The 21,303-nt window shown below is 34.7% G+C and overlaps 2 protein-coding genes across 8 annotated transcripts; both read right to left on the bottom strand.

Moving 5' to 3' along the window:
* Positions 1-379: 379 nt before the first annotated feature.
* Positions 380-6,543, bottom strand: LOC130982837 (transcription factor GTE6-like). Of its 7 annotated transcripts, none has more exons than XM_057906950.1 (9): positions 6,458-6,543; positions 5,898-6,037; positions 5,246-5,461; positions 4,058-4,135; positions 2,636-2,860; positions 2,287-2,385; positions 2,072-2,187; positions 1,170-1,320; positions 382-983 (listed from the first exon to the last, which is right to left on the bottom strand). In XM_057906950.1, the coding sequence occupies exons 2-9, from the start codon at positions 6,021-6,023 to the stop codon at positions 813-815; spliced, it is 1,182 nt and encodes a 393-aa protein (XP_057762933.1). In that variant the 5' UTR covers positions 6,024-6,037; positions 6,458-6,543; the 3' UTR covers positions 382-812. The 7 variants fall into 7 exon arrangements, with proteins under 7 accessions (XP_057762937.1, XP_057762933.1, XP_057762934.1 ...); XM_057906951.1 differs by having other exon boundaries at positions 5,898-6,023; positions 6,460-6,527; XM_057906949.1 differs by having other exon boundaries at positions 5,898-6,064; positions 6,458-6,521.
* Positions 6,544-14,978: 8,435 nt separating this feature from the next.
* On the bottom strand, positions 14,979-18,235 carry LOC130981452 (uncharacterized). The gene is made up of 6 exons (XM_057905048.1): positions 18,179-18,235; positions 17,604-18,088; positions 16,995-17,104; positions 16,756-16,907; positions 15,223-15,814; positions 14,979-15,124 (listed from the first exon to the last, which is right to left on the bottom strand). Exons 1-6 carry the CDS (start codon positions 18,233-18,235, stop codon positions 14,979-14,981), a joined length of 1,542 nt encoding a protein of 513 aa, XP_057761031.1.
* Between the last annotated feature and the right edge of the window lie 3,068 nt (positions 18,236-21,303).

The raw sequence follows: 21,303 nt of genomic DNA, 5'->3' as shown, positions 1-21,303 counted from the left end.
TTTAGATAAAAAAATTTGGTTTTCTAAATAAAAATAGATTTTTATGTGCAAAAACTAATTTTTTTTGGTATAAAAACGGATTCTTTTTTAAAATTTGTTTTTTATTTAAAATTAATTTGGCTTATTAACTTAAACAAAATTTTTTATTAATCAAACTCAAATTTATTTATTTTGTTAATCTTAAACATATATATTCCTACTTATTAATAATAAATTTAAAAGTAAAATAATTTTATTTATAAATTTTATTTTAATATAAATATTATTATATATTTTTTTATTAAAACTTTTTGCCTTTTCAAACATTTTTTCAAATTCCGTCTGTATTCATATGTGCTCTTATTCTCTATTAAATTAGTTTATACTTAATGTACAAAATTTGAAATTACATAGCTATTTTAGTCATTTCATATAATATTTTAGTCTTATCTATGTATATCCAAACATAATACTGGACAATACATTAATATCTTATACATCGTATCCAAATGCAATACACAGAATAATTTTTAGTGTCTACATCTGATTGTCTCTATCTCAGTGTCATGTTCTGTCCGGTCTCTAAAGCCAGCATAGTATGCTGAAAAGGTGAATCAGCACGATAGAATTTCTCGATATGATATATATATATCAATGGTTAATGATTCTGGAATACTTGAAACCTTTATACTATCGGCTTGCTTTCCATTCCATGTGCATTACAACTCAATTTCTTCTTTCTTTTTATGTTTTATCCTTTTCTTCATTTTTGGGGCTGATTATAACTCGTTGGAGATAACATAGAAAGCAAAACCCTTTCTCCAAATAACCTTTCAAGTGGGCTTCTTGTTCTTAGAAGCTTTGGCAACAGCATCACATGACTCTTGTTTACGTTTGTTTTTGTTGTTATGATTTTCATTGCCACTGGTGCTTCCTGAATTCTTGCTCTGTTTTTCTAAAGCCTCCTCTATAAAGTATTTCAACTTCCATAAGGTCGACTGGCTCTGCTTAAACAATGCATAAATCGTTAAAATACTCATAATATAATATCCCCCCAACTGCATGAACCGAAAGCAAGAAAAACAGAAAACAGATCTATTTGTTTCTTTGTATCTTTTTATTTAAGATTTATGAAGGGAAACAAATGGATGAGATTGTGACACTTGGAATGAAGTATATAGATAAATTACCTGAGCATCGATGTCGAGATCCACCTCTTCTGCAGTTGCTTGGAAGCTCGGATTATTTTGGGCGACGATTTCCAATGCTTTACTTAGATCTTCAGGTGACAACCGAGCAAGAGCCGCGCCTAACTTTCTCTTTTCATCTGTTGTCATTTTCCTGTAACCAATATTGTCAAACTTAGCTATATGGGGGTGATAAAACAAAGTCATGTCTCTTTTGAAGACAGAGAAAGATATAACGAGAAATAAGTCACTAAAACACATATGAGGCAAGGGCGGCACAGAGAATAGGGATGATTGAGTACGGTTCATCTTCAATTATATTTTTATCTAAAGATAATCAAGGAATAGAATTCAAACTTAAAAGGATTAACAAATTAATTGAATGGTTTTAAGTCCAAGGACCATCGTGATGCCATGTACATCTCCAACTCCAAATATAAAAAATGGTTATGTAATCTGGCTTTTTTTATAGCAGTTCAAGTGTTCAACAGTTTGGCAAAGGAAATATTAACTTTGCTTTAACTTGTCTACTTTAAAATTGTATTCAAAGCATGAAAAGTATATCTAACTGATTTTGAAACCCCAAAATGCTTTTAAGGTTTATCTATTCCAACCTCATATCCAATTCAATAGAACATATCAAATTTAGCTTGCATAATGTTCATCATTTTCAGAGTGAATTCTACAATATACTCCCATGTATCCCAGAAACTGACATAAAATTGAGATGTGTTAAGAAATGAATTTCACCATTCCTAAGGTGTCACAAAGGGGAATAAGCTACACCACAAAGTAACTAAGGTAACTTTGAAACCATTTTCTCCAATTCAAACAAAACATGCACACAACTTCATAGCTAGAAAAATACAAAATACATAGGAAAAACATGACGTATCAAAGCTAACCTGAATTTTTTAACAGCCATCTCCCGTAGCTCTTCTAAATGCACATCAACATCATACAGCTGAAAAGATAAAAGGTTCAATCTCTTGAGCAAGTTCAAGACATGTATAAGAAGTATCTTTAAAATGCTTGCAAGAGATTGTACTTCATTGTGTTAAATTTCCTGTCGCCCCCATATGAAAACTAAACAATAAGATCATAGAACTTTTACAAATACCTCGTTACTTAAGTCTCTAGCCATCCTGGCATGAGCTGCTTCTTGAGCAAGCTGCATGCTTAACTGTGCTTCAGCTTCTTCTTGTTCTCGTCTTGTTTCCTAAAATTTAATAATCCCAAATGATTAGAAGAATTGAGGTATTATCATCAGAAGGGGGGGACAAAATCTAGGTAGGTACCTAATGGAAATGCACAACAAAATAACTGAATTTGGAAAATTCCATCTTCACAATCATTAATATCGGGGAAAACAATTCACAAGAATTAAGCTTTTCCATCAGAGTTTCTAATAATAATAATAATAATAATAATAACAATAATAATAATAATTAAGAGAAAAAGGACTTTACCTCTTCAGTAACTTTGGGCAGAAATTGCAACCATTTCTCCTCAAACTTTTCCAGCAAAGTTTTTGCCATCACATGGACATCACTTTTTTCGTCATTATACTTCATAGCATTCGTGAAAACTAACCTCACGTCAACACATATCTCCCGAACATTCTTATATCCTGTACCATCTTTAGCTTCCGTTTGATTCTTAATGGTACTAAAATCCATTGGCTTGTCAATGACCTAATATGCACCACACCCAACAGATTAACCAAATTCATAAGAAATTTCTGTGGAGCATCAGATTCCTGAAATATGCAGTATTGAATGAAAGATCCTTAACTTAATTAAAAGCCTATTGATCCAAAACCACAACTATATGTCACATATTAAAAAAAAATGAAATTTCTTTTCATAATAAAATATATTTATGAAAGAGAAAAGTTAAAATAACAACCAAGTCTTCTCCAATTTGATGAAGTTGCCAAGAAGGATCAAGCAATTCTAGGGTCTTGTTATAAATTATGTTTACATGCAAGCATATTAAAATCTGGATCTATTCAAATAGTTTCACATATAAATTTTCATCTTTCTCTACACCCTAGCTACCGGCGTACCCTCCATCTAATATTTTCAGGGCTTTTATAGGCTTTCTTTGCATATGCCAAAACCATCTAAGGCAAGGTTCTACCACCGTTTCCATAGTATACACTATCACAATTCTCTCTAATACATTTATCCCTATTCTTATACCGTCCACTTATTGAACGTAACACCCCATTTCTACAATGTTAAGTTTTTTGTCTTGGCTTTCTACAGCCTAACATTCTTCCTCTACCTCTGTCACTTTACACTTCCTCTAACCCTCCTCCTCCTCCTCCTCTGTCTCTCCTTCTTTCTCTCTTACATTTGAAGGGAACAATGGAAATGGAGGTTATAAGAATAAAAAGGCATGATTCAAGAGTGACAAATTTGAAGGTGGTGGAAAGGGAATGGAAGAGTGGTTTTGGTTTGGTTTTGGGAAAGAGAGGGATAAAGGTAGAGGGAGGAGAGATTAGTGGAGGTGTGTGGTGGCAGCAGAAAGAAAGATTATGGAGGAGACACAAGAGGTTGGGATCTGATGGGGGGTGTGTGACTGTTGTTGCTGCTGGGAGGAAGAGAAGAAGTGTAGGTTGGAGTAATTTTTAATTTTTAATTAGAAAGGGTAGTTTTGGTATTTTATACGTGTGTGTTTTGTTCATTTTAACCAATTGTTAGACAAAGACATTTTTTCAGTTCTATCTACTATAACCAAACACAATTCAGAGACATAACAATTGTGTCTCCATCCCTACTGTCTCTATATCCCTGTCCACAGTGTCCTGGGACACGTATCAAACGCACCCTAGTGTCTCCAAATATGGAATATCCTACCCAAAAAAGGCCCTATGTCATCCTCACCTCGTAATAGTCATGCAAACCAAGGCCCTCGACATCCACAGGCTGCATAAAAGGCCAAGCCCACTTGTGTTGGGTGATCTGATGGAAAAAGACCAGCTACGAATTAATATGTAGTTCTAAGAGAAAGACAGCATATACTATCTAAATCATGTACCGCAACTCAATTGCATGGCATGGGCTCAAGTTCCAAAAATTACATGAAACAATAAATTTACAGTAAAATCAAGAAGCAGAGTGCAGATAATAATCACGTCTGTCACATTTGAAAATGAAAATAAAGCAATATTTAGTGTAGATTGTTCTGATAATAGAAATCAGATTACATATGATAGTTGGCTTTACAAAAGATTCAAGTTGTGGGCAAAATAAAATGAATATCTTCATTTTTATCAACAAAAATCTAGAGCCCCACTCAGGCGTGTTGATTTTCATATTCAATGTGTAAATCAGAACCTTAGTGGCAGAAAATTGGTGTACCTTCACAAACAATTAAATAGTTAAAAGCCTTTATGCAAACATTAGATTATTCTCTATCAAAACTGGGATTCAAGTCTTTAACATATTAGTCCCTAAGTAGATACTTTAGAATCATCCACCGTCACATCCTAGAACTGTAGTCCAACCTGTCCTATTACAAACTTCTCATTGTGACATATGACTCGTTCATCATTTTCATGAACTCTAATTATAACTTCATAATACTTGAAAGCCCTTTTTATCGTTGTATTAGATACCATGTCAAATGGCACTTAGTAATCTATGTAATAAACTATTGAAATTTAATAAGATCATCCATAACTATACATAAAATTGAGGTTCTACCAATGTATTACATATCATGAAAAAAGAATCAATTCTCTATTTCCCTATTCACAAAAGTTGACCTATAATCTTGTTATATTGCTCTCTGCATTCAGAGATTAAAGGGCAGGGAAAGAAAGAGCAAAAGCACAGATAGGCATACAATTTTTAACCCAAAAAAAGTTAACTAGAGGTTATAATTTGACACTTGTGTCTTGATTCTTGCTATTACCACGAACTTATACAGATGCAAAGCGTAGCCCATATGTAACCAAAATAAACAAGAACCGTCTCTAAACAAATAAACAATCAACATACAGCTGCATGTTTCACTACCAGGGGTCATCTATAAAAACTTTAGACATAAATTAAAGATAGTTTCCTTGCCTGGCGTAATATTGTGCCAAACTGGCGCATAAGATCTTGCATTCTCTTTGCCGCTGCTGCTTCTCTACGTGTTGCTACCTTGTTTTGCTTCTTAATACTTGGAACATGTTTCTCCTTGTCTTTATCCTTTGTAGACGAATTACCTTTATCCATATTGTTTTGTCTTTTATTCGTGCTCGAGAAAAAAATTTCTATGTCATTCACTTTCTGCTCAAGCTGCAGGAAGAAAACATAACACATAAAACTTCCTGTCTCAAAATAGGAAATAGTGCTTCCTCCATCTAAAGCTTTGCAAACATATCATAGACATGCATAGCGCATGAAAGCATATTCAACAAAACTCATGCCATATCCATTATTTTTAAGATATTAAGACAATTCTTCTAGTTGTGTAGCATTACTCAACAAAACAAATATGATAGATGAAAGGGGAATAAGCAGTTAACCTATTGAACTCTGGTCCATGTGCAATTTACACCTTAAAGGCTTAAACTTTCAAAATGTGTAATTTGATACCCTAAAATTACTATAGAGTACAAAAAGTGAGATATTTAGTTTATTTTCCCAAAACAAAATTCACATTGCATCTTGAAAACTGACATAATTAAGACTATTATTAATTGTTGAAATAACACTCACTAGCAATACTTGCCTCATCAACTTTGGAAATCATATCATCGACACGACACTTGAATCCCTCCATTTCGATCAAACAGTCATAAGGGTTCCCTGTTGTAATGTTTTTTGCCTCCGAAATCGATGCACCAAATGTGTCCATCTGACACAAGAACACTCCAATCGATGCAAATTTGTTAGTTTCTAGAAACAGATTTTTAAGTAAACAATCAGTCTTAAAAAATAAATAAACATTTTATATTGAGTGACTCAGAGAGAGGATGCAGAAAACAAAAGCAACGTAGGTAAGCACAATTCACAATTCAGAACGAAAAAGTTTTTACCAATGAAACCAGAAAGAGTTCTACAACTAGCACAGAAAATTAACAAAATAATTGAAGCCTATCCTTTAAATTGTATATAACATTCCATCTATTTACAATTGGGGATTTGCAATTTTATAATGATTGTATAAGCAGTTCCATTCCCATTAAATAGCCACATGTGTGTGGTGAACAAAAAATGGAAAGGAACAAAGAAAGGAAGAGAGATGCTAGTAGAAGAGAGGAGTGGGTAACAGTGAAGAAAGAAGCTCACACGATCAAGAAGATTGGAGTTGCGCACTGCGTTTTAACGCAACCTCCCTCTGTTGTAGTGTGACACTGGTTTTCTGCAGAACAAAGAATTTGTAGCTATTTTAGAATAATAATAGAGTGATAATTAGGTATCGAAGATTTCAATTTTGGATAAATTAATTTTTAAAAAATATTAATTAAATTTTGGACAATTTACTAAAATAAATAATTTAGTTTCCAATTTTATTAAAATAAACATTTTACAAAATGGATACTAAAATGTATTTTTTTATAAACTATAAAAACTGCTACAAGAGATCACGGTTTACAAATGAACATAAACCGCTAGAGGAGTCTCGCTTCTACATCTCCATCTTCTTGCTCGTATTAGTCCCACTGCATTGATTGATTCTCCCATCATACTCTCCAATTCTCAGGTTATTTCGCTTTCTTTTTTTATATATTTTTTGTTAGATATTTTTAGGATGCTTTTGATTATTTTGTTTAAATTTTATCAAAAGATCAAATTTTTTTGGGATCCTGGTATGTTGTGTTTATTTATTTATTTTTGTTCTTTTTTTTTTCAGACTATACTTTCTCTAACTATGGGCTCATTTCATTGGCTAAGTTTTCTGCCATTCTGATCAAGGAACTCTTAATGATGATTCTGATTCTTCTTTCAAGTTTAAGAACAATTTATTTTTATATAACATCAAATATGAAATAAATTACAATCTTAAAATAATTAATTGCATTTATATAGATCGACCATTAAAAAATAAGACTGATAAGTTAATCTATTATTCATCGTAACTCTTTTAACTCAGGTAGTACGTATTCAGTACTAAATAAAAAAATTTAACAAATATACTTGTTCAATCCTAAATTTTATAACTATAAATTTTAGGACAATTTACTATATTAAATAATATGGAAACCAATTTTACCAGAATGCACAAAATGAAAAATGGATACCAAAATGCATTTTTTTCCTAATCTATGTAAACCACGATAGGGTCCCGCGGCTTACGACTACACGTAATCCGCTATAGGAGTGTCACGGAATACGTGTAACTAAAAATGAGCATAAACCGCGACAGGGGTGTCGCGATTTACGTGTTGGCGTAGGATGTGCATAAACCGCGAGAGGGGTGTAGCGGTTTATGCATTAGTATAAATACGCTAAAAGGGTCTCACATATTACATTTGTGCGGGAAAAAAAAGATTTCTAGAGAGAAGTAGTGATTTTCTAGAGAGAGGAAAAAAGAGAGAAGTGGTTGAGTTGAGTTGAGATCGGAGCCGGAACCATGGCGGAGGCACGCAGTCTATACAAGCTGAACGGCGTTGCGCACGTTGCTGAGAGCATAAATGAAGAGGTTAGTTTGGTTATTTTTAGTGTATGTTGTATAATATTTTTCGTATTTTTCGGTGTTTTGGTTATTTTTAGTTTCGTAATTGTTAGTTAATTTATTTAAATTTAGATTTAAATTATTATTTTAAATCATAAAATGTAGTATTTAAATTATTATTTTAATCGTTTATGTCTTTCATTGAATTTTGTGATTAGAAAATAGGAAGTGTATGTTACCAGTTTAAACGTTAAAATTGTAATTATGTGGTTGATGACTATAAATTATTATTGTTTGGATTTTTTATAGTGTTCGGAGGCAGCAGAACATGCCTCTACATGACAGGATCGTTCCATATCTGGAGAGGGCCGGTTTGTAACACCTGGCGAGGCTCAACGCCAGGTGGTTCTGATTGGACGAGCCCTTAGTTAGTGCTTTCATTGAGAGGTGGCGTCCTGAGACGCATACCTTTGATATGCCCTTTAGAGAGTGCACTATCACGCTGCAGAATGTAGCATACCAGTTGGGGCTGCCCGTGGATGGTTTACCGGTATCCGGGTGCCTTACTGATTTTGAAAAGTTTATGGAAGAAGGCAAACCGGTGTGTGAGTAGTTTGAGGAACTGTTGGCGAGCTTCCACCACAGAATAAGGTGAAGCAGTATACAGTCCACTTCAACTGGTTTCATGAGAGGTTTAGGGTGCTGCCAGATGATGCTATGGAGGAGACTGTACGCATATATGCATGGACTTATATTATGATGTTGCTTTCCACTAAGTTGTTCGGTGACAAGAGTGAAAATCGGGTTCATATATGGTGGTTTCCCTTTGTGGCGAGGATTGATGATATGGGCAGTTATAGCTGGGGGTCAGCACCGTTGGCCTGGCTATATCGGTGCATGTATCGGGTGGCCAACAGAAACGTGATGAACCTAGCAGGCCCTCTGCAACTACTGCAGTCATGGATTTTATGGCGGTTTCCTAGCCTCAGGCCGCGGGGCTTCGACACGTACTCCTTCCCACTGGCATCCAGGTATACATATTTGTACAGTTAGGCTTGAGACTGTAACTTTTATTATCATGGTACTACTTGTTAACTTTGTATACCATCTTTTACGTTCAGGTAGGCCACCTACTTGTCTTCATTCGACCGTAAGGAAGAGAGAGTCATCCAGTGTCGCCTAGCGTTGGACCGATTAGGCGATCGAGATGTAAGTTTATTCAAATTGATTCAATTTTTATGTAGTACTTAACTATATATTTGTTAGTTAATGGACTAATTAATGTGTTCTGTCAACATCTGTAGATTATTTAGGAGCCTTATGCTTCGCTCGACGTAATGGCTATTATTCATCCAGAGATTCTCATAGAGGAGCACAGTCGGTTATGGCGTGCATGTACTTAGTTTTCCTTTCTTTTAACTCTATTTTCTTAAAAATACTTAAAAAATACATTAGTAGCAAATAATACTTAAAAGTAATTAGATTAGAGGAAGAGACTGTGATTAAACCTAAGAAAACAAGAAATTAAAGCAAGAAAAACTACTAAAGATGCGAACACATCACAACACTAAACTTAAAACTTTGTTTGTTCTCAAGGAAAAAGAAAAGAAAAGAATTAGATTTAATGAAGAAGAATTAAATTCCCTTGACAGTTCATGTCCACATTAACAATGGGGTTTAGTAGCTTTATGATCATAGACAGACTTTTCTTTCTTATTGAATCTTGAAGTCTTGGGAGTGAAGAATTCTCAAAAGCTCAACTTCGGATGATATTATAAGATCCCTTTTCTTGTTTGTTGATTGATCTTTCAATCTTTTGATTTCTTCTTTTTGACCGAGAGAGAATTTCAATTGTTAACCTTAAGTGCTTTGTCTCAAGGCAGCTCTTGATAATGGGCTTTCGATCAATAATCCCAGGCCAATTAGCCTAAGTTATCGGGTGATAAAGTACCCATTGGAACTAATTATCCAAATCTCTCCTTGACACGGTTGCACCACAAGCATATATCTAGAGATTTGATTTCCCAGACATCAATGTCCAGAGCCTCTTTGAACTTCTAAATGTTTTGTTTCAAGGCAGCTCTTGATCGTGGGCTTTCGATTGATAATTCCAAACCAGTTAGCCTAAGTTATTGAGTGATGAAGCATCTCTTGGATCTAGTCGCCCAAGTCTTTTCTTGGACAATAAATACCACAGGCACATAATTGGGCTTTAGCCATTGATCCTCGTAACATTGTTATTCTTTGAATCTCTTTTTGATCTTTTGACACTTCTTTCTTTCTTGCTTTATCTTTTCTCTCTTTTTCTTTTTCTTTTCAATTCAAGGATGTTTTTGGAATATTTAGAGATTTTATATTACTTCTTTAAACCTCCGTTTATGAAGAATTATTCTTTCCGTTCATTCAATATTATTCACACGTTGCTAAGTTTTATGGAATACAATCACAAGTTATGGACCACCACTTTACATAATAGGACTTTATTTAATTGATTCAACTTTTTTTCACCAAAAGCCACTCTTTTTCATGTGATTATAGTGTTTAGAGGACAAGTTTAGTGATAAGCATGATAGTAAAGTAAAACAAAGAAATAAACATGATCTCAAAGGAAGGAAAGGAAACGCAAGAGAAAACTTAAAAGAAAGAATTACTAACCATTATACACAATTTTTACTTATCTGTCCTAGTTACTCTCTTCATCCTCATTCTTGATCTTAGTTGCAACACCAAACTTAGGGTTTGGACATATTATCAAGTGATAAAGAGTGTGGAGGAACATAGAATTCTAAGTATATATTGTGTTACATGATGCATGCATGAAAAAGAGAACTTCAACGAAAGAGGATGTAGAAAAACAAACATGAGTAATAAGATGAATATGCATGCAGAGGGAGAGAAAGGAGAAGAAGAAATATGCAATTATGAAACAAAAAGAAAGAAAATAGAGAACAACTAACCATAGTTGGGTTGCCTTCAAATAAGTGCTCTTTTATCGTCACTAGCTTGACGATGCTACTTCTAAGTTGAAGGTTGGGAAGCTTCACAGCACACTTCAGTGCCATCCATCTTTATGCATGCACCTTTCGGCCTCATGTCAATTCTCTTCATGAAGCAGGATGCTAGTTCTTCTATTAATGTTTATGCCTCCTCTATTGTTCTCTTCTTTAAAGAACTTCCAGCCCATCCATCAAGCACGACTTTATACTCTAAAGAAATCTCGTCATAAAAAAATAGGATCAGCATTCCCTTGGGTATGTCATGCTGTAGATTTTTCTCTAACAACTCCTTGAATCTTCTCCATACATCATGGAATCATTCACCATTTTTTGAGAGAAAGAGGTAGCATCTTTCCAAGATTGACTTAAGGTGACCTTCTTTTTCAATGGTTCTTCATCATCTTCGCACTGGAGGTTGAGAATCTTCAAGATTGTTGAGGAGATGTTCTTCTTCAATGACTTCTTCCACTAACATATCAATTAGATCAATCTTTATGCAATTATCTATCTCATTGGGATGTTGCATGGTTTTAAAGACATTAAAGCTTATTTGTTCATCATGGACTCTCAGTGTCGATTCTTCTTTCTGAATATCTATGAGTGCACGTCCAGTGGCTATGAATGGCCTTCCGCGAATAATGGAGGCATCATCACCCTCTTCCATGTCAAGAACCACAGAATCTGTAGGGAAGATAAACACTAAAATAGTTTACATATAAAAGACTTAAAATAGTACTCACGCCAAAGTAGACGGATGGAGGTGGTGGAGGAGTCCACTCAGATGAAGTAGACGGATGACTTCCTGGTTGCCGGGATGGAGTAACAATAGGAGTCACGTAGTTGGAGTTAGGGATCATGATGAATGGTTGGTCCTGTGCATCCATTGCCTATGACGTCACAGTGGTAGTCGGAGTAGAAGGGGAGGACTATGAAGTCCTAGGGGTACTAGTAGAACCCCTCCCTCTACCAGGACTACAAAGTCGATTCGTGACACATCTACCTTTCGTCATGTCTGCAAAGAGCATATTAATTAACACTAGTCATAAAAATTATGTAATAACAAAGATAAAATTTATAAACACTTTAAATCACATAAATAAACAAATACAACACAAATTCTGTGTACATTTATATTATTTAAAAAAAAAGTTTGGCATAACATCCCTTATTATTGAACATATATACACTTTTATGATTCTCACAAATTCAACCAACCTCGATCATAAATTAAAACTTAAAAACAACTACAACATATCCGAAATAACTTAATTAGTTAACTAATTAGTTGAATTCCTAACTATTTAGATGTTTTAATTTGTTCATCATCAAACTAATAACTTAATCAATAACACCTCAAAACAAATTTTAATTAGAATCAGAACAAATCAGAATTAAATATCAAATATAAAATTATAATAAAATATTAAAATAAATTAAAACTAAAATAACAAACACACAATTATAATAACAAAATCAATAAATTTCTGTGTTCAACAAAATTTATGTGTTGAATAAGTGCAAACAAAAAAAACGATAACGTGAGCGAGCGCGCTTTTTTTTTATACTTTATGCGGACTTGGTTACAAAAACTTTTTGCAGGTGTGATCACCGTAATAATAAATTCATGTGGGAAAATAAGAAAAACAAATAAATAGTATAGAGTCCTCTTTTTTGGAGATGACTAAACCAAGCCTAATAATTTTATGCGCATTAAATATATAAAGTATATTGATACATACATAAATTTATTTTAATATATAATATTTTAGAAATAGAATGGTGTAACCTTTTGCTTTAAATAAATATAAAGTACATAAATACATACAAACATATTTTTATTTTTTATGATTAATTATTATACAGTATTATTCTTAATTATAAAATATAAAATAATAAAATTATTTTATTATTTTATATTATTTAAAAATAGTTAAATTATTTTATATTACTTAAAAATAATTAAATTATTTGTTAAAAAAATTAAAGACATCATAATAGTTAATTTTGTTAAAAATATATTATTATATAATATATTTTTTTATCTAAATATTTGTAAACATGTGATTTTTCAAAATATTAAATATAATATTATTTTAATAAAATTAACTATTGTATAATAATATATTTTTTAATGTGTACAAAGTTATCCTTTAATATTAGAGTTAATAGTCAAAATCGTCCCTGAAAGATACCCGATCTCCATTTTAGTCCCCGAAAGATAAAATTAATCAAAGTCGTCCCCGAAAGTTACTCACGTTGATCGAGTTTGTCCTTCCGTCCTCTCATGTGGTGACGTGGCTAACGTTTGCTGAGGTAGAACGTTAAGTGCCAGCGTGGTGAGGTTCAGCATGGCAACCGTTAATGCTGATAAGATATGTTTGATTATTTAGGTCAAATTAGTCCTAATCTTACAACCCTAACCCCCAATCTAAAGCATATATATGCGTGATTCTCAGGTGGCGATGTATGTTTGAGGAGTCGCTGCTATGATGAGGGGAAGCCGGAGTGGTGACCTGCCGTCGTAGTCTATCGGTAGCCATGAGTCGAACTTTTCCATGCGACGGAGGAGGAAGATGAAGGACCAGACTTGCTTTTGTGGGTTGAAGACGACAATCAAGAAATCCGGCACAATAGAGAATCCGGATAGGTTGTTCCACACTTGTGCCAGATACCCGGTGAGTTAGGTTATGATATATTAAGCTTGTTTTCCATATTCCTTTGTCTATTCTGCTGGGTAGTTGAAATTGATTTTCTTTTTTTTTTGGAAAAATTCAGAAGGGAAGTCACTGCAACTTCTTTAGGTGGGTTGACGAAGATGGGTATGTAGCAGGGGCGGAAACTGATGCAGAGGTTAGTGGGGACTATGATGAATGGAGACTGAATGTGTCATGGAGATTGGGTAGATTGGAGGGTGAGGTTAGAGCAATGAAGATGCTGATAATGTTCCTGTCAGTTGCAGTGGTGGTGGCTATTGTGTTGTGTGTATCACTGTTGTTCACATTAATCTCCAAGTAAAGCCACAGATGGAGTGTTATGTTCTTGTGTGTTAGAGGTGTTGTTAGATCAGAGAAATTGAATTAGTTGATATGTAATGATGATGTTAATTATGAATGAAAGTATGGTTTAATTGTGTTTAATTTTAACATAAACTTGTTGTTTAAGCATGATGGGTTTCACTGAGAATACATGATGGTGATGTTTGAACTATTATAAGTATCTATTCACCAAATAGTAACATACATGGCAATAGACAAAGTCATTGTAATCCATAACAGACATTATAATTATACTAATATCATATTGTCTTAGTAGACACACCACAATGGTGATCAAGGATCCAGAAGTTAAAATAGCAAAGCATAAATTCAGACAACATTGTTCACTTAAACCAAAAAAAACATACTAGGCCTAACTTAAATGTTACTGAACACAGAGGCAGTTTACAGAGCCATGTTCCCAAAAAGCAAACTTGCAACTACATACAAAATAGATTTCCTAGTTAAACATATTATTTTTTCTTTCTTGGACGCTTGAAGCCTGGAGTAGGCATGAATGTCATGAAGGTTTGCATCTTCTTTGTAGTGGCGGAAGTTGTTCCTTTCAATGTCTCAGCAGATATGGCCACAGGTGACTGGGTGGAGGCATTCGATCTTGCCTTTTTTTTATTACATGTAGTTTGAGTGGCATGCCTCTCTTTTCACCCTGTATAGGCCAGTTGCAGACCAATTAATTTCAAGTAAATAAAATAAATGTAATTGGGCAGAAGAAAAAGCAACAATTAAGTAACCCGAATGTCTTGAACAGGCAGTTGGGTATCTTATATTAGTTGGGTTCCTCTAGGTTGGTTGACTTCCACAGCAGGTTGTGGCTGGACTGGGGGAGGAGGGGGAGAATGTGATTGAACTTCATTGTTGGTGTTTGGCTCATCTGTAGGGGGAGAAGGCCCTTTAGCAAGGGCAAGCTGGAGTTGCATTTGCCTAGCTTGTTCCTCAGCATCCTCCTTTTTCTTTTTTGCACAGCTTCTCTTGTTGTGTCCAACTTCCCCACAAAACATGCACCTAATTGGGTTGTACTTCCTCTTCATATTGGTACTTAACCCAACTGGCTGCTCTCCCTTGTCCTTTCTCCTCTTCCTGGTAGGCCTCCCAGGTTTTGGCTTGATTGGGGGTGGGACAGGGGCAGGTGAGGAAGTTTTCTCCTACAGATCTTGTCCTTTAACCGGGTTAACATTGAAACAGTATGTCCTTTTATACGCCTCCATTGTCAACAACTCATGGCAATACTCCTCAGTTCTCTTACCATTTTTGTCTTGAATTGCTGAAATTGCATGCATACATGGCATCCCTGTGCCAAGTATAGACAGACAAACGTAATTAAAAAATCAAAAGCAACTCTGACTAATTCAGGCTAAGGGAAGGAGTTATAGGGTCTGAATGAATTACCTGTGAGTTGCCAGAATCGACAGGTGCAAGTGTGCTTTCTCATGTCGACCACCATGTTTGTGGACCAGCCATGTATTTCAAACAACTCCTCTTTGTCATCCCCGCACCATTGGGGAGCCCAGTGACTAGATAACTTTGTCATGGCTTCTAGTCTGCTTTGCTGAACCGAGGGTAAAATTCCTTGATAAGTGCTCAACTTCAGTTTGTTATCGACCATGCTCTTCATGATTATTCTCCTCACCTCTTCAGCCAAAGTCAAAACCGGCTTGGTCCTCTCATGCTTTATATTAGCATTGAATGATTCGCAAGCATTGTTGCAAATATTGTCATTCTTAGGATTCTCACTGAAGTATGCCTTAGTCCAAGCTTCCTTCGGCCACTTTTCAAGATATTGCCAAGCCTGCTCGTTGATGACCTTTATTCTCTTCATGTTCCTCTCGAACTCATTACGTGTCCTTGATCGAGCACACTCCCAGACCAGGTCTTTCAACTTAGTGCTACCCCATTGTTTTGAAAAATTCCGCCACAGATGCCACACACAGAACCTGTGCTGGGCCATGGGCATGACTTCCTTCACTGCAGGAATTAGTCCCTGCCATATACAAAGAAACCTGAAAAGATTGTTAATCAAATGAATCCCTCAAATTTCATCATTAAATCAATTTAGTCCTAGAAGTATATCTCATTAAATCACACAAATCCCAAAACTATGAATACAAGTATGAAAAGTGTCCTCACCTTCTGCATGTCTAAAATGATGCACAACTTGTTATCATTGTAGTTGCCAAGGTCTGATTGTAGCAGCTCCAGAAATCATTTCCAGTTGTCCTTGTTTTCCACATCCACAATTGCATAGGCAACAACAAAGATGTGGTTATTGGCATCCTGAGCACACGCCGTCAATATTTGTCCACCGTGTAGGGTCTTAAAAAAAGCTCCATCCAATCCAATCATCGGTCTACACCCAACCTTAAATCCCTTTTTACAGGCATCAAGACACACATAAAACCTCTCAAATTGAGAAGGACCCTCTGGCATTAGGATTACACCAACTTGAACTGTAGACCCAGGATTACTTATAAGCAATTCATTCGCATAGTCTCATATTAGTCTATACTGAGCAACTTCATCACCCTCTACCACTTTTCTAGCAGCTTTCAATGCTCTAGTGATGCAGGTGCTGTTCAGATTTACGTTACACTTCCTCACAAACCACTCATACACTTCACGATGTCTCATTGTAGGGTGCTTCCTAAGTTTTGGAACAAGTTTGCTTAGTGTCCACTGTTGGGTGGCTGCCCTATTTTTTCGCCTTCTAGGACAGATATGGTTGTCAACTAGGGTTTTAATCTGCCAGGACCCGTTTTACTTACTACGTGTATAGTATACTATCCAAGGACAACCCTCAGCCTTACACACAGCCCTAACCCGAACATTGTCATTCTTTGTGAACAATATGTTTCTACCTAACTGGATTCTGTAGTCCCTAGTTGCATGCATAACATGTTCCTTTGATTTGAATATCATACTAACCTCAAATTTGAGGTCCCCGAACTTTGCCTTGTCATTATACTGAGGATATACGGTTGGTGATTCCTCATCAGAGTCTAGTTCCTGGCCTGAGTCCTCCGAGTGCCATGAGTTGAGATCCGAATCATTGTCATCAAGGGGATTATCCTCTAGGTCTGCCAAATAGAAACCAGAAAGTAAGTAATCAGTCATGTGACCAAAATTAAATCAACATCTACAAACCTATTGATTTAAGCAAATACCTGAGTCACTTTCATCCTCATCCTCAGAAGCTTCATAGCTTGAATCGTCAGTCTCTATTTTTTTCTCTGCTAATCTGGTCTTAGCAGGCTTGTACTTCTCCTTAATCTCACTTTTTTTTGTTCAGTCTTGTAGAGTTCACACCATCATCACTATCACTGCTAGACTCATCATCTCCTAGTACCTTTGGAGGTTTGTAAAGGCTGTCCTCAACACTCTCATAGGAGTTATGAGAGTCACTGTTTTCCTCAACCTCTAATGTCTTCACATGCCTACCTGCCCTTGTGGTGGTAGTGACCTTGGCCTTACCTTTAAGCTGAGATGGAGCAGAGGTAGGTTTGGTAGGCTGACTATAGGGTTTTCTCTACTGTGATAGAATTTGCAGAGGTTGATGTGACTTCTTGGTGGGCTGAGATGATGGTCTGTTGGGCTTAGTGGTTGGTCTAGTGGGCTTAGCTGATGGACCCATGGGCTTCAATGATGGTCCAGTGGGCTTAGTGGGATCCTTAGTGGGCTGCATTGGTTGTTTAGTGGGCTGGGTAGGCAGTTTACTGGGCTGACTTGGTTCCTTTGTGGATTGGGTAGAAAATTTCTTGGACTAAGAAGGCAACTTTGAAGGCTGAGATAATCTGCTACCATCAGCTGATGCCTTCGTGGTTTCAGGGCATGCTTTTTGCTGGGATGGTAACTTGGTGGGTTGAGACTGATGTCTCTTGGTTTGGGTTGGCTTAATTTTAGGCACATATTCTTCCTGCTCATCAACCACACATGGCTCTGAAACACCATGCTCGAAATACAGGTTGATCAAGTTGAAGTTCCTCCTGCAATCCTTCACCATTGCAACCAAATCATGATCTTTGGCTAGCCTCCTCAGCCCATATTCAAGGGGAACTCTTGGAGATTTCCACCAACACTCTCTAGCCTCAGCATATCCCAGTTTGACATAGTATCCCCTCACAAAGAACACGTCAAGTGTGTCAGCTTCAACTCCCATTAACACCTCTGTGTGATCCGGCTCATAGTACAAATTTCCACCCTCATTCTGTTTAAACTTCCCACCATGGTGAAATACAAATGTCATCGGAGGACCCTCCATCTACAAATGCAAAAATAAATAAATGTAGTCAACATCAACATCTGAATCAACTCCAACCTTACAACTGCATGTAAACACACAGCAAACTACATAATCATAACCATCGCAAACCCCCCACTCCCCATTCCCCAGAAAAACCCACCACATAACGACCAGAAAACCCCTAACAAACGCATACAGAACATGTTCAGGCTAATCCAAACCCTAGTCTCACTAGATGGTTCTTAGAACTAAGTCACCCTAAACCAACTGACACCAACATTACAAAATCAACAGAAACTGTAAAAAAAATTAATTCTTACCCTATGGCAGTTACTGTTCCTTCCTCCAACTACGAAACTCCTCCGTGACCTCCTCCAACTATCCAACGTAGCAGAGCCTACTCTTCTACAAGCCTCGACACGCACAGGAATCGTCGATAACGTCACCAGGTTCTGATAAAAGGATCTTTGGGCAGAGTACCAGAGTATAGAGAAGAGGGGTTTTGGAGCGAAAGTTGAAGAAGGTTGTTATGAGAGGAGAGAAGGGCAGAACGTTTGAATATCCAACTGTGGAGTATAAACGACGTCGTTCCACTGATTTGGGGTTGAGGGTAGGAAACTACGTCGTTTTGAACCTCACCCCGCTGGCACTTAACGTTCCACCTCAGCAAACGTTAACCACGTCACCACCTGAGAGGACGGAAGGACAAACTCGATCAACGTGAGTAACTTTCGGAGACGAGTTTGATTAATTTTATCTTTCGGGGACTAAAATAGAGATCGGGGTATCTTTCAGGGACGATTTTGACTATTAACTATTTAATATTAATATAATTTTAAAATATTATATGTAATATATTTAATGTTAAATTTTTTATTTTTTACACTTTTAAACAAGTATTTTTGAATAATTTTATTTACATTCTTAAAAAATAAAAATAAAAAAATCAATTCACATTATTTTGATTTTTTTTTAATTATAGATAAAAATTTATTTCTAAAGATTATATATATAAAAGAACTCATGGTTATAAACTTTTAGAGTAAAGTACCGTTTTTGTCCTCAACGTTTGGGATAAATTTTAAAGTTGTCTATAACATTTCAATTGTCTTATTTAAGTCCATAACATTTTAAAATTGATTCAATGTTGTCTTGCCGTGAGGGATCCGTCAATTGAATTGACGGCAGGACAAAATTGAGACAATTTTAAAACGTTAGGGACTTAAATATGACGAAAACGTTAGGGAGAAAAACGATACATAAAAATAAATTTTAATTTAATTTTATCTTTCAATAATATTAATTTTTTACTGTACCTAGTATTCAATTATTTTTTAATTACATCTAAATAAATTATACTTAATCACATTATTTTCATTTTAAATAAATTTATTTTTTTATAATTTTAAAAAATTTTGATACATTAGAGACAAAAGGTATCATTTATATTTTATTGTATATATATATTTTTTTTCTTTTCTGCAAGTTTATATACTAGTCATTCTACAAACATTTCATGATAACTAAAAATCTTTAAGAGTAAAATTAGAAAAAAAATTAATTTATTTAAAATGAAAGTAATATGATTAAGTGTAATTTACTTAGATGTGATTAAAAAATAATTGAATACTATGTATAGTAAAAAATTGATATTATTGAAAGATAAAATTAAAATTTATTTCTATGTATCATTTTTGCCTCCAATGTTTTCGTCCTATTTAAATCCCTAACGTTTCAAAATCATCTCAATTTTGTCCGGTCGTCAATTCTGTTAACAGATCTCTAATGGTAGAACAACATTGAGTCAGTTTTAAAACGTTAGGGACTTAAATAGGACGATTGAAACGTTGGGAACAACTTTGAGACTTACCCCAAACTTTAGAGACAAAAACAATACTTTACTCAAACTTTTATAATACTACACCCATTAGTTTGTGGTTTTTATGCGTCAGTGTGAGTGCAATAGTTCTTTGTCTATAGATCTCATATCAATTACGGTGAGTAGTATTTACAACAAATAAATGAAAAAAAAAAGAAATAGGTGAATGTATTTTCAACTTTTTTATTGAAGTTGTCAATTATTTATTAAATTATAGTTAGATAATTAATTTTATTCCTTTAAATTTTGAGTAATAGCTGAAATATTGAGTTTAAGATAATACTTAAAGTGGTTATTGAAATTTGACTTCCAATTTAATTTAGTTTTTTAATTTTTAATTAGTCAAAATTGTACCCTAAAATTTTAAGGTGCGATTTAAGTTAATTCTTCCATCTATTTTTAGTCATCGAAAAAAATGACGTAGCACGATTAAACAACATTATTTTACTGTTTAAGCTTGAATGACGTTATTTTACTCCCTTTCTTCTTCTTCCTCCTCCTCATTTTGATCGGTAAATCCTCAAACATGAGTTTTCGTATCGGTAATTCCAGGTTTCGTTTCTAAAGATTACGCTTTTGAAGCCTTTTCTATGGTAGCACAGTATCATGATCGCTATGTGTACTATCCGGATTTTTTTCAATAATAAAAATAAAAAAATTCATATTTCTTCAAACATGATTTTTGGATTTTAATTCTTAAAATACGATTTTTTTGGCATTTAAGCAAGTACGCTGGATCTCCCGCGAACTCTATAAAAATTGGCAAGTTCGCCTAACCCCGGCGAACTCTATAAATTTTACTAAGTTCGCCTACTCCCGGCGGACTCCCTTTAAGTTTGTTGAATTTCGTATTTTTAATCCATTATCATCATCTCCAAATAGTACATAGATCTATAAACAGTATATAGGAATACACAAAAATACATATGTACTCTGGAAACCATAATATTGGTTACTATTGTGAACTTTCCAATCTGATATATTTGAAGTGGATTATTTTTGAAAAATAATTTTTTTAATTTATAATTAAAATTTATTTTGTTAAATATCACTTATTCCAGTGTACCTATATATTTTTAGAGATGATAACAATACTTGTCATTGTTAAATATGGTTTTTTTTAATTTATAATTAAAAAAATTCTTGAAGAAGCCATGTTTATTATTCGTGTATTTTTGTGTACTCTAATATACTATTTGGAGATGATTATAATGGATAAAAAAGACAGAGATGATTATAATGGATAAAAAAGACAGAATTCAAAAAACTTAAAAGAGAAGTCGCCAGGAGTTAGGCAAACTTGCCAATTTTTATAGAGTTCGCTGAGGTCTCACGAACTTACTTAAATGTAAAA

This window comes from Arachis stenosperma, chromosome 5 (genome assembly GCF_014773155.1).
Source record: "Arachis stenosperma cultivar V10309 chromosome 5, arast.V10309.gnm1.PFL2, whole genome shotgun sequence".
Taxonomy (NCBI): Eukaryota; Viridiplantae; Streptophyta; class Magnoliopsida; order Fabales; family Fabaceae; genus Arachis; species Arachis stenosperma.
The sequence above is the reverse complement of the archived record's forward strand: the minus strand, read 5'-3'. Positions and strand labels throughout refer to the sequence as shown.